General features: G+C 43.5%; 1 protein-coding gene across 1 annotated transcript in view; it reads right to left on the reverse strand.

Moving 5' to 3' along the window:
- LOC126455758 (homeobox protein aristaless-like) overlaps positions 1-15,878 on the reverse strand; it is a 961,462-nt gene that overhangs the window by 162,442 nt on the left and 783,142 nt on the right. The window contains exon 4 of the mRNA XM_050091524.1: positions 1,433-1,478. Coding sequence (XP_049947481.1) covers positions 1,433-1,478 — 46 coding nt within the window. The remainder of the gene's footprint in view (positions 1-1,432; positions 1,479-15,878) is intronic.

Below are 15,878 nucleotides of genomic sequence, written 5' to 3' on the forward strand. Positions count from 1 at the left end.
CGTTCGTGGACAGCCAAATACTCTAAGTTTTCAGGTAAGTCACCTTAGGCCTGGTATGCGTCGAAATTAAGCATCGGCCGCTTTTTGTTTAGAAATGTAGACGCAGTTTCTTTTTCTGTGAGCATTATGAAAAATCACTATATATATATATATATATATATATATATATATATATATATATATGCCAAATGATGTTTTATTCCGTGGGATTCGTGCAAAAATATTGCATTTTTCAAATGCTTTTATGACACCATCCGACGCGATGCCAAGTGGAAGACCTAGAAGATACCACTTGAACGATAATGCTGAACCATGTTAAGTTCATGTTCCACAGGGTGAGCTACAGCTCCACCGAGGAAGTTTCAGAGTTGCTAAACAAGAAAAATAGACTAGTAAACATGAGCTCCAACATGTTCATCTTAGATAATGTGAAACTGCAAGCTGTTTTCTTTTCATACTTTAGGAGTAGCTAGAACAGGCCAAAATAAGGAAAAAAGTGCAGTAACCATAGGTTCTAAAGTGTATACGTTAAGAGCTATGAGCACTTGTTCAGTAGAATACATGTGTTTCATAGTAGCGAAGATTAACAAGTGGTAAGGCATACCGTTTAGAAGCCATGTTTACCAGACATTTATTTCTTGTTTTGATCCACACTGTCACCTCTGAAGGTTAGTTGGTGGAGTTCTGTTTCATTCTTTATATTGCCCGATATGTCTTATTCTTACGTAGCAGTAAAGTGTATTACGCCAGTCTTCTGAGAATTCTCATACTTCCTCCTCTTATTCTTCACGCTTACTGCTTTATTAATGTCCAAAACCCACACCCATAAGGAAATGTTTGACTACCACTACTTAATGACATTTAAAACAACTCTTTCTAAAGTTAATGACGACTGCGCAACACAGCTGGTGAATTTATTGGAGCATTCCATCACTTTACCGCGGACGTGTACATAAAGTTGCAACTGAGATCTAAGAATTTGTTGACCTCTTGGGGTATCTAGTTGTTAATTACTGTCTTCGCCCACAATTACTCGCTCACTTTGAGTGGCATATCTTTGTGTTTCTCGTAGAGTTATTTGAAACGTTTCCCTATGCTGGTAGCAGAAGCAGGTAGAAAATCCGCTGGAAACGAAGCACACAAGAGTTTCTGATTTATTTTGTTTCAGGAACGGGTAATGTAGGCACTGATTCTATTTCTCTCTCTCTCTCTCTCTCTCTCCCTTTCCGTGTGTTTGTGTGTGTGTGTGTGTGTGTGTGTGTGAGAGAGAGAGAGAGAGAGAGAGAGAGAGAGAGAGACGCAGAGAGAAAGATAAACAGAGCGAAAGGAAAGGCAAGCAGCTAAGATTGGCACAATTCAATACAGCTCCGAAAAATCCTCGAAATACGCCGAATGCAAAGAAAAATCCTTTAATAAACACTAACTCACTTACCTGGATGCGTGCTTCCGTCAACCCAATTTTCATCGCTAGCTCTTCCCTGCAACAAAGAGACGAGATGCGTTTATAAGTAATACTGCACCAATTTATTTCTGCATGTTTTACATGCTGTGCTATGAAGGCATACACTGAACCACAATTCATTCTTTCCAGTTAAAACAAAAGAGAAGTTACTGTCTCATCCACTACAAAAAAAAAAAAGAAGTGATAGTACATTAAGGTTCAAAGTCTCGACCAAGCCATTAGAAACGGGAAACTTGTTCAGACTGGAGAAGGCCGGCCGCGGTGGTCTAGCGGTTCTGGCGCTGCAGTCCGGAACCGCGGGACTGCTACGGTCGCAGGTTCGAATCCTGCCTCGGGCATGGGTGTGTGTGATGTCCTTAGGTTAGTTAGGTTTAAGTAGTTCTAAGTTCTAGGGGACTTATGACCTAAGATGTTGAGTCCCATAGTGCTCAGAGCCATTTGAACCATTTTAGACTGGAGAAGTTTGGGGACTTTAGTCAGAGTTGGTCTTGCTGAAGAGGTAATTATTTTGCAGTCATGCGGAGATACCATAGTATACCTAAATGTGTATGGCTGCGATGCTATTTGAACCCTGTTTCTTTACCGTATTTCTTCAGACGTTAGATACCAGTTACCACAGACTTACCTTTAAAACTGTTTAATATAATGAAACGTTTTCATACAAGTTTTCATTCCCTATATCACCCCGTTAGGGGTTGAATCTCCAAAGAACACCGAAACATGTATTTGTTTATTTCTAAGGGAGAAAATGTATTCACAATTAAATATATCCATAAAAATTTTTATCCCCTAATTCACCCCTTTAGCGGTGCAATTTGGAAAAATCCCTTCTTAATGGATGCCTACCGTATAAGATCAACAACATCCCCAAATTTCAAGTTTCTCTCCTCAGCGGTTTGGGCTGGGGGTGATGAGTCAATCAGTTAGGACATTTCCTTTTATATATAAAGGTAAAGAGGAGATCTTCCTCAAGGAAGTAACCCTCAACACGGAGTGATGACTGAAGTGTCACATAATTTCGCAGCTTTTCGCCTAAGTAGAATCTGTGCTACTTCTCGTTCAATGCCAGTCATACAAATGGGGATATCTTCTACATACATCAAAAAACGTTTTGCATTACCCAGTTCCCAGAACTCCTGAAGATAGACGTTGACTGTAGATTTGTATCACAGACACAGTCCCTTTGACTGTTCAGAGATGTAAACAACCATGCATGAGCAGCGCCTGTTAAACGGAGGAGGTCCGACAGCTGATCAGTTCCACTCATTCCACCTGGAAAGAGGTACACAGCTCGTGTTCTCTGTAGTTCAACCATGCCTAGACCGTCAATACTGTGGTTCGATCGCGTCCGTAATGTTGGTTCGTGCCAGGAATGGCTTTCAGCACAGGAAGTGTCCAGGCGTCTCGGAGTGAACCAAAGCGATGTTGTTCGGACATGGAGGAGATTGAGAGGGACGGGAACCGCCGATGGCAGGGCTCGCTCAGGCCGCCCAAGGGCTACTATTGCAGTGGATGACCGCTACATACGAATTATGGCTTGGAGGAACCCTGACAACAACGCTACCATGTTGAATAATGCTTTTCGTGCAGCCACAGGACGTCGTGTTACGACTCAAAGCGCAATAGACTGCATGATGCGCAACTTTACTCCCGACGTCCATGGTGAGGTCCATCTTTGCAACCACGAAACCATCCAGACCGATACAGATGGGCTCAGAAACATGCCGAATGGACCGCTCAGGACTGGTGTCGCATAAGCAGGACGTAAGTGTCGCATAAGCCATCAACGAGACAATCGTTGGTGACGTGTTTGGAGGCAACCCGGTCAAGCTGAACGCCTCACTGCCCAGCGAGTGCAGCATGGTGGAGTTTCCCTACTGTGTTGGGATAGCATTATGTGGGGCCGACGTACGCCGCTGGTGGTGGTGGAAGGAGCCGTAACGGCTGTAGATACGTGAATGCCATCCTCCGTCCGGTAGTGCAACCATATCGGCAACATATTGGCGACGCATTCGTCATCATGGACGACAATCTTGTGAATGACTTTCTTCAGGATAACGACATCGCTCGACTAGAGTGGCCAGGCATGAACCCTATCGAACATTCCTGTGATAGATTGAAAAGGGCTGTTTATGGACGACGTGACCCACCAACAACTCTGAGGATTCTACACCGAATCGACGTTGAGGAGTGCGACAATCTGGACCAACAGTGTCTTAATGATCTTGTGGATAGTATGCCACGACGAATACAGGCACGCACCAATGCAAGAGGACGTGCTATCGGATATTAGAGGTACCGGTATGTACAGCAATCTGGACCACCACCTCTGAAGGTCTCGCTGTATGGTGGTACAACATGCAATGTGTGGTTTTCATGAGCAATAAATAGAGCGGAAATAATTTTTATGTTGATCTCTATTCCAATTTCCTGTACAGGTTCCGGGACCCTCGGAACCGAGGTGAAATGGTTCAAATGGCTCTGAGCACTATGGGACTTAACATCTGAGGTCATCAGTCCCTTAGAACTACGTAAACCTAACTAACCTAAGGACATCACACACATCCATGCCCGAGGCAGGATTCGAACCTGCGACCGTAGCAGTCGCGCGGTTCCTTACTGAAGCGCCTAGAACCGCTCGGCCACCGTGGCCGGCTGGAACCAAGGTGAAGCAAAATTTTTGTTGATGTGTGTATTTAAAGGTACCGTAACATAAAAAACTGCAACTAAACTCCTCTCGAACAGGTCATGAAAGCCCAAAGGTACCGACCGGCCGCCTTGTCATCCTTAGCCCACAGGCGTCACTGGATGCGTATATGGAGGGGCATGTGGTCAGCACATCGCTCTCCCGGCCGTATGTCAGTTTCCGAGACCGGAGCCGCTACTTCTCAATCAAGTAGCTCCTCAGTTTGCTTCACAAGGGCTGAGTGCAGCCCGCAAGTGCTAGCCCAGTCCGAAAGAGCTTAACTTCTGTGATCTGACAGGAACCGGTGTTACCACTGCGGCAATCCCGTTGGCACCGTAACATAAGACGAGCAATATTTTCTCTTTGTGCACTGAATGTAATTCTGAAATTCATTCTCCAAATGTTCGCAGCACCAATATTCTACTCTGTAGCTGAACATCGACCTAAATGACTGCCACTCGAACTGACAGCGAGTTTCCCTTTAATGAGAGAAATGGAACAGAATCGACTCAACGTCGCGAAGACCAAAGACGGGCTACTAATGTAACAATCCCCTGGTGCTGGCCACGAAGCTAGGATTTTATTTCTCGTACATCGTTCTTCGAAAAAATCTTTGCTTTTAGCAGATAAGATAGGGACTGAGAATTAATTGGTAGTGAAAAGTGACACCGGTGAACATACACGATAATGAAAGGAAAACTGTTGTAGTAAACATCCTCCAACATTAATGTTAAAAGATAAAGATAATAACCTAGCCCATAGCAATAGTAAAAATACAGAAATTCTAGCAGAAACATTTAACAAGTTACTAAATTGTGAAGATCCCCCAGAACTTCTTCAGATAAACACAGAAACCCCAATTAAAACACCAGCAGAAAATATAAATCCACCTACAATTAATGAGGTCTACAGAGCTTTGAAAGAACTCAAAAACTACAAAGCAAGTGGAGAAGATCAAACGTTTGCTGAACTTTGGAAATATGCAGCAGAACCAGTAAAGATAGCATTGCACCAATGCATAGTAAAAATCTGGAATGAAGAGAAATTACCAGAAAATTGGACTACTTCTATAGTACATCCATTACATAAGAAAGGAGAAAAATCAAATCCAGACAACTAAAGAGGAATTTCCCTTTTGGACTGCACGTATAAGATCATGTCAAGAATACTATACAACCGCTGTAAAGATCAACTAGAACTGGAACTGGGAGAATATCAAGGAGGATTTAGATCCTGGAGAAGCTGCCCAGAACAGATAATCACCTTGAAGTTAGTTATGGATGTCTACAAAAGAAGGCAAAAACAACTAGTCATAACCATTGTAGATTTCAAAAAGGCGTATGATTGCATCCATAGATCTTCAATGATGAAAATATTAAGGAATTTTGGACTTCATCCCAAATTAATAAAAATGATACAGTTAACCTTAACAAACACCAAATCCAAATTAAAATTTAGAGGAGAAATATCTGAACCATTTACGATTAAAACAGGGTTGAGACAGGGAGATTGTTTATCACCATTGCTATTCAATTGTGCTCTTGAATATATAATGAGAGAATGGTACAAGGAAAATCCTATGAATATTAAAATTGGAACTAAGAAACATAAAATAAACCTAAATTGCTTGGGATTTGCTGATGACCTAGCTTTACTAGCTAATAATATTCAGGAAGCCACGAAACAAATAACAAGCTTACAAAATATAGCACAAAAATTAGGACTCCAGATATCATTTGAAAAGACTGAAATAATGGTAACGGATCCACTTGTAATAGATCACATCACAGTGAACAATAGGGAAATTAAAATAGTGAAACAATTTAAATACCTGGGTGAAATTATAACACATAAATTGGACGAGAAACCTGCATGGCGAGCAAAAACTAATAAAATGATAAAAGCTCAAAAACTAACATGGTCTACGTACAATAAAAAATGTCTATCAATTAAAACAAAATTAAAACATTACAAGACGGTGGTTCAACCAGAGGTTACATACGGAATTGAAACTCTTTTTAAAGTCACCCAGAAAAACAGAATTGACAAAATTTTAAAAGTGAAGAGAAGAATTGCTAGAACATGCATAAATAAGAAACATCAAAAAGCTGGGCAATGGCGGATAGTTCCAAATGAAGTGGTATACAGAGAACTGGAGCCCATCACTGATACTATACGAAAGAAAAGGATCTCTTTTTGTGGTCACATTCTGAGGACACCAGAAACCAGGTTATCAAGGAAAATTATTGAGAAACTCTGGAATTTGAAACAACAAGGAGGATAGCTTAAGGAAATAAGAGAGGATGTGGAAGAACTGGATATAGCTCTGGATGATTTGCAGAACAAAACGCCAAATTTAAAGAAGTTGAGGGACACAGAAATAAGATTTAAACCAAAAATTGACAAACGACATACAATGAAAAGGGTATTTACAGATAAGGAACGACGAAAAACATCGGAACGAATGAAGAGATACTGGGCCACTCGGAAGGGGAAAATACCAAAGAAGAGGACCAGAAATGATTGACTGAAGTGGTCCAATGAGGCCGTAAAAGCAGAAGAAGAAGAAGAAACATCTGTCCGCAAATGAGCAGTTTGCGAGGTAAATGCAGGTGTACGAAATACTGTCGTGGTTGCTACAATTGGATTTGAAATGTAATTTTATCGATTAAGTCTCCATCTAATTTGGATCAGATTGCACCCGTGACCCATGGTTGAGGAACGTGTTACATGCACGGTGGGGCACCGGAATATTTTGCTGCTCGCTCAATACATAAACGGTAGGCTAAAATATCGATAATACGGGTACGAAGTACGCATACTCCGCACTGTACGGCAGCTTTCTGAGTAGTTATGTAGATGTGAAACTAGGCTGTTTTAAGACACGTTCAACCATAACCGTACACTTTTCTTCATTTTTCCTAATATATTACAGAACCTGCATTGTGCTCTACACGTGACAGAAATTAATGGAAAAGGGGGGTATGCTTTTGGTGTTCTCGATCCACAAGCTTCCTAGAAAAAACTTAAGCACCCAGAGAACGTGGTCGAATGTCAATGTAAAATAATGCAGGTACACACCTTCGGCGGATATGTGAATGGATAGAGTTCGAGTTCTCTGTGACAAGCAGAACGACCGGCTGATTGTATTCTGGAAAGGTGCCGTAAAGGCCAGGGAGCGAAAAGTGCCCACTGCATATTTTTTTGCTCTGCTGTTGCCTGCCGAGAAGTGGCTAAACTAGTTTTTAATGTACACTTTCATTGTTGTCAGTGATCTGGACAGAGAATGTGCTTTGCGGATTTTTTTCTGCTTTTCAGTCGTCTGATGTATGTCAAATCATTTATATCATTCTTGTTATCTCACTTACACTTAGAGTAATACTTTTCTACAATATCGGCACTTAAACAAGGTATTTTGCTTACAAACGTAGTTCCGGTATGATAGTTTCACCTGTGAATCCTTTGCGCTGATATGGTGTTCGATCGGGAAGAGTAGTCACACTACTCGTTGGAAACAGTGGCCAAGGCGTTCACCCCAGTAAGAGTTAGTTGCTTCCACGTATCACGCATAATACTGAAGATCCGACTGACTTCTAAGCTCTGTTGTATACAACGCTATCATCCATCAATGCGTCCATTTGTGACAATTTTGAATTAATTAATTCATGCTATTTAAAACCGTCTCTGTTCCGTTATACTTGACCTGATACAAAAATCCGATTACAAATGGTGTCCTGTAGTCGATTGGTATTGCTTCCGATACTAGGGCATCAAGATGTCTAAAAATATGTCCGGAAATCACAACAATAAACAAAGGACTTTGTCGCGATGCCACTGGCCACATTATTCGCTTAAGTAGGGAAAAGTGGTCACTGTGTAAGCGTACAGAAAAATGAGTACATGTAATGTCCCCACAGAAAATACCCTCTACCACGCACCAATTAATCATTGTCAATCAAACCATCCACATTCATTCACTTTGGAAAAGTATCTGATCTGATTTTCTCGTAACATGCGGCGACAACTAGACGACGCCAAAGTATTTTCTAGCGCGTTTATTCTTTGAAATAACAGAGATGCATGTATGGATTCTCCATGGTTGTTAGAGTGGTAACGAGGACAGCTTCTGGAGTAGGGATTGAGGGACTGACGTATTTCTGAGAGATACATATTCTGGTTTTCTTCTCGCTAAATCGAGCGAATTAACTTTTGTGCCACTAGCGGTTTGTTTGAATAGAAAGAGAGTGTAAACGGAAAATAATTAAGACGTGGAATCACCGGAGATCTGGACATGTAATGGAGATGGATTTAATACACAATTTCCTTCATAAATAAGGTTTGTGACTTTTTGTTCCGGAGTGAATGAACGAATGAGTTTTTTTCTGAACCATTTGATGATCACGTTGGCCCTGTAATTAGTGGGGAAGTTTCAGCTGTCTCGAAGAGAGCCTGAAATCACTGAGTCTGTGTTAAATCGTCCAAAAAGGCTTCGTACACATCTGGAATTCGCAATCTTTCGTAAAAAGAACAAATTGTCCACACGATTGATTCTCCCGACTGAATACAGTGTTTAACAGTAATAATAAATGTAAAGATCTCTTACAGCAAGCCAGCCGCTGATTACCAAGACGAAGGACTCCACCAAAGATCCTATTTGGCTGATTTCAAGTAATGAAATATTATAATAAAAACTGTACATAGATAAAGGAGAGAAAGAGAGAGAGCGAATGAAAATAGAGATAATACTAATAATCCTCCATTAGTATATCTTTTCGCCTGTCTTATCACGGATCAGCCAAGACACGGGAGGCCCTTACATTACTGTATACGAGGGCAGTTCAATAAGTAATGCAACACATTTTTTTTCTGAAACAGGGGTTGTTTTATTCAGCATTGAAATACACCAGGTTATTCCCCAATCTTTTAGCTACACAACACTATTTCTCAACGTAATCTTCATTCAATGCTACGGCCTTACGCCACCTTGAAATGAGGGCCTGTATACCTGCACGGTACCATTCCACTGGTCGATGTCGGAGCCAATGTCGTACTGCATCAATAACTTCTTCATCATCCGCGTAGTGCCTCCCACGGATTGCGTCCTTCATTGGGCCAAACATATGGAAATCCGACGGTGCGAGATCGGGGCTGTAGGGTGCATGAGGAAGAGCAGTCCACTGAAGTTTTGTGAGCTCCTCTCGGGTGCGAAGACTTGTGTGAGGTCTTGCGTTGTCATGAAGAAGGAGAAGTTCGTTGAGATTTTTGTGCCTACGAACACGCTGAAGTCGTTTCTTCAATTTCTGAAGAGTAGCACAATACACGTCAGAGTTGATCGTTTGACCATGGGGAAGGACATCGAACAGAATAACCCCTTCAGCGTCCCAGAAGACTGTAACCATGACTTTACCGGCTGAGGGTATGGCTTTGAATTTTTTCTTGGTAGGGGAGTGGGTGTGGCGCCACTCCATTGATTGCCGTTTTGTTTCAGGTTCGAAGTGATGAACCCATGTTTCATCGCCTGTAACAATCTTTGACAAGAAATTGTCACCCTCAGCCACATGACGAGCAAGCAATTCCGCACAGATGGTTCTCCTTTGCTCTTTATGGTGTTCGGTTAGACAACGAGGGACCCAGCGGGAACAAACCTTTGAATATCCCAACTGGTGAACAATTGTGACAGTACTACCAACAGAGATGTCAAGTTGAGCACTGAGTTGTTTGATGGTGATCCGTCGATCATCTCGAACGAGTGTGTTCGCACGCTCCGCCATTGCAGGAGTCACAGCTGTGCACGGCCGGCCCGCACGCGGGAGATCAGACAGTCTTGCTTGACCTTGCGGCGATGATGACACACGCTTTGCCCAACGACTCACCGTGCTTTTGTCCACTGCCAGATCACCGTAGACATTCTGCAAGCGCCTATGAATATCTGAGATGCCCTGGTTATCCGCCAAAAGAAACTCGATCACTGCCCGTTGTTTGCAACGCACATCCGTTACAGACGCCATTTTAACAGCTCCGTACAGCGCTGCCACCAGTCGGAAGTCAATGAAACTATACGAGACGAAGCGGGAATGTTTGAAAATGTTCCACAAGAAATTTCCGGTTTCTTCAACCAAAATTGGCCGAGAAAAATGTGTTGCATTACTTATTGAACTGCCCTCGTAGATTTATGTGTGAAGGTGAAAGGGTCTTAAAGACAACAGATACACGTCTATACAGACAACACATTACATAAAGTTAGCGGCAAGCTGCATTCATCATCTATTCATAGAGGAAGAGACAACTTATTATTATCTTGTTAAATACAGTACCTATAAATTACTTTTTTATCACTTAAAATATTTGATGTGATACATTATAATATGCAGATTTAAAATATATAAACGAAAAACAAGAAACACTGTCCAGACAGGCCGTGAAGGCGCAGAGATACCGACTGGCCGCCGTGTCATCCTCGGCCTTTAGACATCACCGGACGCGCATACGGAGGGGCATGTGGTCAGCACACCGCTCTCCCGGCCGTTGTCAGTTTTCGTGACCGGTGCCGCTGCTTTTCAGTTACGTAGCTCCTCAGTTGGCCTCACAAGGGCTGAGTGGACTCCGCTTACTAACAGCACTCGGCCGACCCGGACGGTGATCCGTCCATGTGGTAGCCAAGCCCGACTGCGCTTAACTGCGGTGACCTGGTGTGAACGGATGTTACCACTGTGGCAAGGCCGTTGTGCATCAATAATCAAGGTTTGATGAAAATTCAGCTTGCCTTAGAGTTGCCACTTCACTCCAGCTTCACCTAGCATTGTTCGTGTTCGGTATTATTACCACGTATGGTACGGTGTATCGAGCACGTGAACAGCATCGCACATTGAATGAAGACTGTGAAGGACACAAAGATGCCTCTAACTCATATGGGACTGTGCTATCAGAACCTGACAAAGTTTGAAAGAAGCCTCGTTGGGGATCTCAATATGTCCAATTGGTCGACTCGTGCAATATCCACCTTTGTGCAGCATTCGGTTCAAATGGTTCAAATGGCTCTGAGCACTATGGGACTTAACATCTGTGGTCATCACTCCCCTAGAACTTAGAACTACTTAAACCTAACTAACCTAAGGACATCACACACATCCATGCCAGAGGCAGGATTCGAAACTGCGACCGTAGCAGTCGCACGGTCCCGGACTGAGCGCCTTAACCGCTAGACCATCGCGGCCGGCTGCAGCATTCGGCTATGACAGTTTCCCGCTGTTGGACTGCGTGGGAAGTGAGGGCAGACTTGTAACGCAGTCAAGGTTGTAGTTCACTATCTCCGATTACCACGAGTGAGGATCGCGTTATTGTGCACCAAGCGTATTATAACCCCTCCACATCTGCGCCTGTCCTTCGGGAACAAGTAGTAATCTCCGTGTGTCATCCTGCGTGATCGGTCGCCCAACAATAGCAGCCAGCTATGAAATTACCGTCCCGTGCGAAAGCCGCCGTAAACACCACAACACGAACTGCTGCATCTGGACAGTGACGTTGTCGGGAAGCACGGACTACTGACAACCGCCTCGCACTGTGTTCAGTGATGAATCGCGGTTGTCCGCTACCACAGATGACCTTCGTCGTGGAGTATGGCGGCGAGCTATGGAGAGGTCCCATTCTTTCTATGTCTGGAGAAGCACAGCTGTGTTAATTCTGGTGTCACGGTGCGACGAGCCATCAGGTGTGACCTCAAGTTAGGCCTGGTAGTGATTAGGAAACATCTTGCGTTATCATGTGTTACTTTTCATGCCATATTATCGTGGAGCCATTTTTCAAGAAACAAAGCTCCTCCACAAGTGACAGCTGTCTCTACGAACTGTCTGTGTGATTTTCAGGTACTCCCCTGGTCAGCAAGATCCCCAGCTCTGTTCCCAGCGGAACAGGCCTGTAGCCACCTCAGAAATAAACTCTGCTCCAGTCTCGGCATCCAGGATATTAATTAAGTACCAGTTCCAACAGTAAAATGTATCCGAAGTTGCGAATATGGACTACAGTCAGCTGTATAATGGAATGACGACAATGAAAATTTGTGCCAGACCGGGACTCGAATCCATATTTCCCAATTATAACCTGAAAAATGGGACAAAAAAGTTAATTGTGATAACAAAACCATAAGAGAAGGAGAAAGGAAAAAAACCGAGAACATAGCCGAAAAACCACTAAGCTCTCATGAGACATATAAACAATTTTACTATAGTTTTTTATATTTTTTAGTTTTTATTGAATTTTTATTACCTATATTAGTTTTTATATAGAATCTAAAAACATAAATACAAAAGAATCAGACTTATTCTAAATAGCAAACTAAAAAAAAATTCCAATATGATTTCAGGGAGTGTATACGCTTATATATGTACAGGGTTATTACAAATGATTGAAGCGATTTCACAGCTCTACAATAACTTTATTATTTGAGGTATTTTCACAATGCTTTGCACACACATATAAAAACTCAAAAAGTTTTTTTAGGCATTCACAAATGTTCGATATGTGCCCCTTTAGTGATTCGGCAGACATCAAGCCGATAATCAAGTTCCTCCCACACTCGGCGCAGCATGTCCCCATCAATGAGTTCGAAAGCATCGTTGATGCGAGCTCGCAGATCTGGCACGTTTCTTGGTAGGGGAGGTTTAAACACTGAATCTTTCACATAACCCCACAGAAAGAAATCGTATGGGGTTAAGTCGGGAGAGCGTGGAGGCCATGACATGAATTGCTGATCATGATCTCCACCACGACCGATCCATCGGTTTTCCAATCTCCTGTTTAAGAAATGCCAAACATCATGATGGAAGTGCGGTGGAGCACCATCCTGTTGAAAGATGAAGTCGGCGCTGTCGGTCTCTAGTCGTGGCATGAGCCAATTTTCCAGCATGTCCAGATACATGTGTCCTGTAACGTTTTCTTCGCAGAAGAAAAGGGGCCGTGAGATTGGACAAAACACGTTAACTTTTGGTGAATTGCGAATTTGCTGCACGAATGCGTGAGGATTCTCTATCGCCCAGATTCGCACATTGTGTCTGTTCACTTCACCATTAAGAAAAAATGTTGCTTCATCACTGAAAACAAGTTTCGCACTGAACGCGTCCTCTTCCATGAGCTGTTGCAACTGCGCCGAAAATTCAAAGCGTTTGACTTTGTCATCAGGTGTCAGGGCTTGTAGCAATTGTAAACGGTACGGCTTCTGCTTTAGCCTTTTTCGTAAGATTTTCCAAACCGTCGGCTGTGGTACGTTTAGCTCCCTGCTTGCTTTATTCGTCGACTTCCGCGGGCTACGCATGAAACTTGCCCGCACGCGTTCAACCGTTTCTTCGCTCACTGATCGCCGACCCGTTGATTTCCCCTTACAGAGGCATCCAGAAGCTTTAAACTGCGCTTACCATCGCCGAATGGAGTTAGCAGTTGGTGGATCTTTGTCGAACTTCGTCCTGAAGTGTCGTTGCACTGTTATGACTGACTGATGTGAGTGCATTTCAAGCTCGACATACGCTTTCTCGGCTCCTGTCGCCATTTTGTCTCACTGCGCTCTCGAGCGCTCTGGCGGCAGAAACCTGAAGTGCGGCTTCAGCCGAACAAAACTTTATGAGTTTTTCTACGTATCTGTAGTGTGTCGTGACCATATGTCAATGAATGGAGCTACAGTGATTTTATGAAATCGCTTCAATCATTTGTAATAGCCCTGTATACTTCATCTATTCACATTTGACAATATAACTGGAACGACACGAACTCAAAACACTAAACGAAACGAGCAGGAAAACTAGAAGAGAACAAGCGGAAGCAAATCAGATGGGAAACACAATAACAAGGAAAACACCTATCATCAGAAAAATGAAATTAGCCAACACCTTGCCGACGGAAAACAAGATTCAACATGTTGACCAAGAGGTTTCGATATCGAGGCATTCGCAAGCATGTACTACATGAAGTTCATGTGATCCCCCCACCCCCCCACCCCCCACGCCTTCTACAACACAATGAACGAAGTGTCACAGTAACCACAGAACGTTATGGGTTTTCGGCCGTGGAAAGAAGGAAGAATCTGGTCGCAAGATGATGTCCTTAGTGTATAAAGTCTCAGAACATCTAGTAAGGAAGTCCAAGTGCGTCCTAATCCAAGAACAATTTGCCATATGACCTCCACAATTACAGCGATGCAGGGCCGTATCTGGAGACGTACAACAACTACATAACTAGTAACTGCCCGCCATCTATGTGGAGCACGTGTTGATTTCACCGCGGACTTCTAGACTGAGTCACACACAACTGATTTCATCAGAGTGCAGGGGCCTGAAGATGCGCTGAAGCGACGTTGAAACTAGTGGCGAAGTAAATAAAAAAATGTTTCCAGAATGAGATTTTCACTCTGCAGCGGAGTGTGCGCTGATATGAAACTTCCTGTCAGATTAAAACTGTGTGCCGGACCGAGACTCGAACACGGGACCTTTGCCTTTCGCGGACAAGTGCTTGGGTAGCTCAGTTGGTAGAGCACTTGCCCGCAAAGGCAAAGGTGCGGAGTTCGAGTCTCGGTCCGGCACACAGTTTTAATCTGCCAGGAAGTTTCTTAAATAAAAGAAACTTAAGTACAACTAGAGGAATTACATTTAAAAAAAAAATTTACTTGAAAGTCCCTAGACCGGTGTCGACAGATAAATACGATATTGCAGTGCCTGTGTCATTCCGAATTACCATGTAAAGTTCCTTTTCTCCTCTCTCTCAAACAATCTTCAAGAAACTTCCTCTCGGGATGAAAATGCGCTCCGAACATGGCTCGACGTGTTCTTCGATTGAAAACTGCGTGATTTCCACAGTCGTGGAATCGTTGACAGATTGTTGTAACATCACGTTGGGCCTAATATCATGTAGGGCCCCCGCGAGCACCCAGAAGTGGCGCTACACGACGTGGCATGGACTCGACTAATGTCCGAAGTAGTGCTGGGGGGAAATGACACCATGAATCTTGCAAGGCTGTCCATAAATCCGTAAGAGTACGAGGGGCTGGAGATCTCTTCTGAACAGCACATTGCAAGACATCCGAGACATGCTCGATAATGTTCATATCACGGGAGTTTGGTGGCCAGAGGAAGTGTTTAAACTCAGAAGAGTGTTTATTCAGCCACTCTCTAGCAGTTCTGGACGTGTGAGGTGTCGCATTGGCCTGCTGGAATTGTTCAAGTCCGTCGGAAAGCACAATGGACATGAATGCTGATCAGACAGGATGTTTACGTACGTGTCACTTGTCGTCTAGTATCAGAGGTCCCATATCACTCATCTGCACACGCCCCACACCATTACAGAGCCTCCACCAGCTTCAACAGTCCCCTGCTGACATGAAGGGTCAATGGATTCATGAGGTTGTCTCCAAACCCGAACACGTCCATCGATACAACTCGAAACGAGACTCGTACGACCAGACAACACGTTTCCAGTCATCAACAGTCCAGTGTCGTTGTTGACGTGTCCAGGCGAGGCATAAAGCTTTGTGTCGTGCAGTCATCAATGTTACACGTGTGGACCTTCGGCTCCAAAAGCCCATATCGATGATATTTTGTTGAATGGTTCACACGCTGACACTTGTCGATGGCCCAGCATTGACATCTGCAGCAATTTTACGGAAGGGATGCACTTCTGTCACTTTTGAACGATTCTCTTCAGACGTAGTTGGTCCCGTTCTTGCAGGATCTTTTTCCGGCCGCAGCAACG

This window comes from Schistocerca serialis, chromosome 2 (assembly GCF_023864345.2).
Source record: "Schistocerca serialis cubense isolate TAMUIC-IGC-003099 chromosome 2, iqSchSeri2.2, whole genome shotgun sequence".
NCBI lineage: Eukaryota > Metazoa > Arthropoda > Insecta > Orthoptera > Acrididae > Schistocerca > Schistocerca serialis.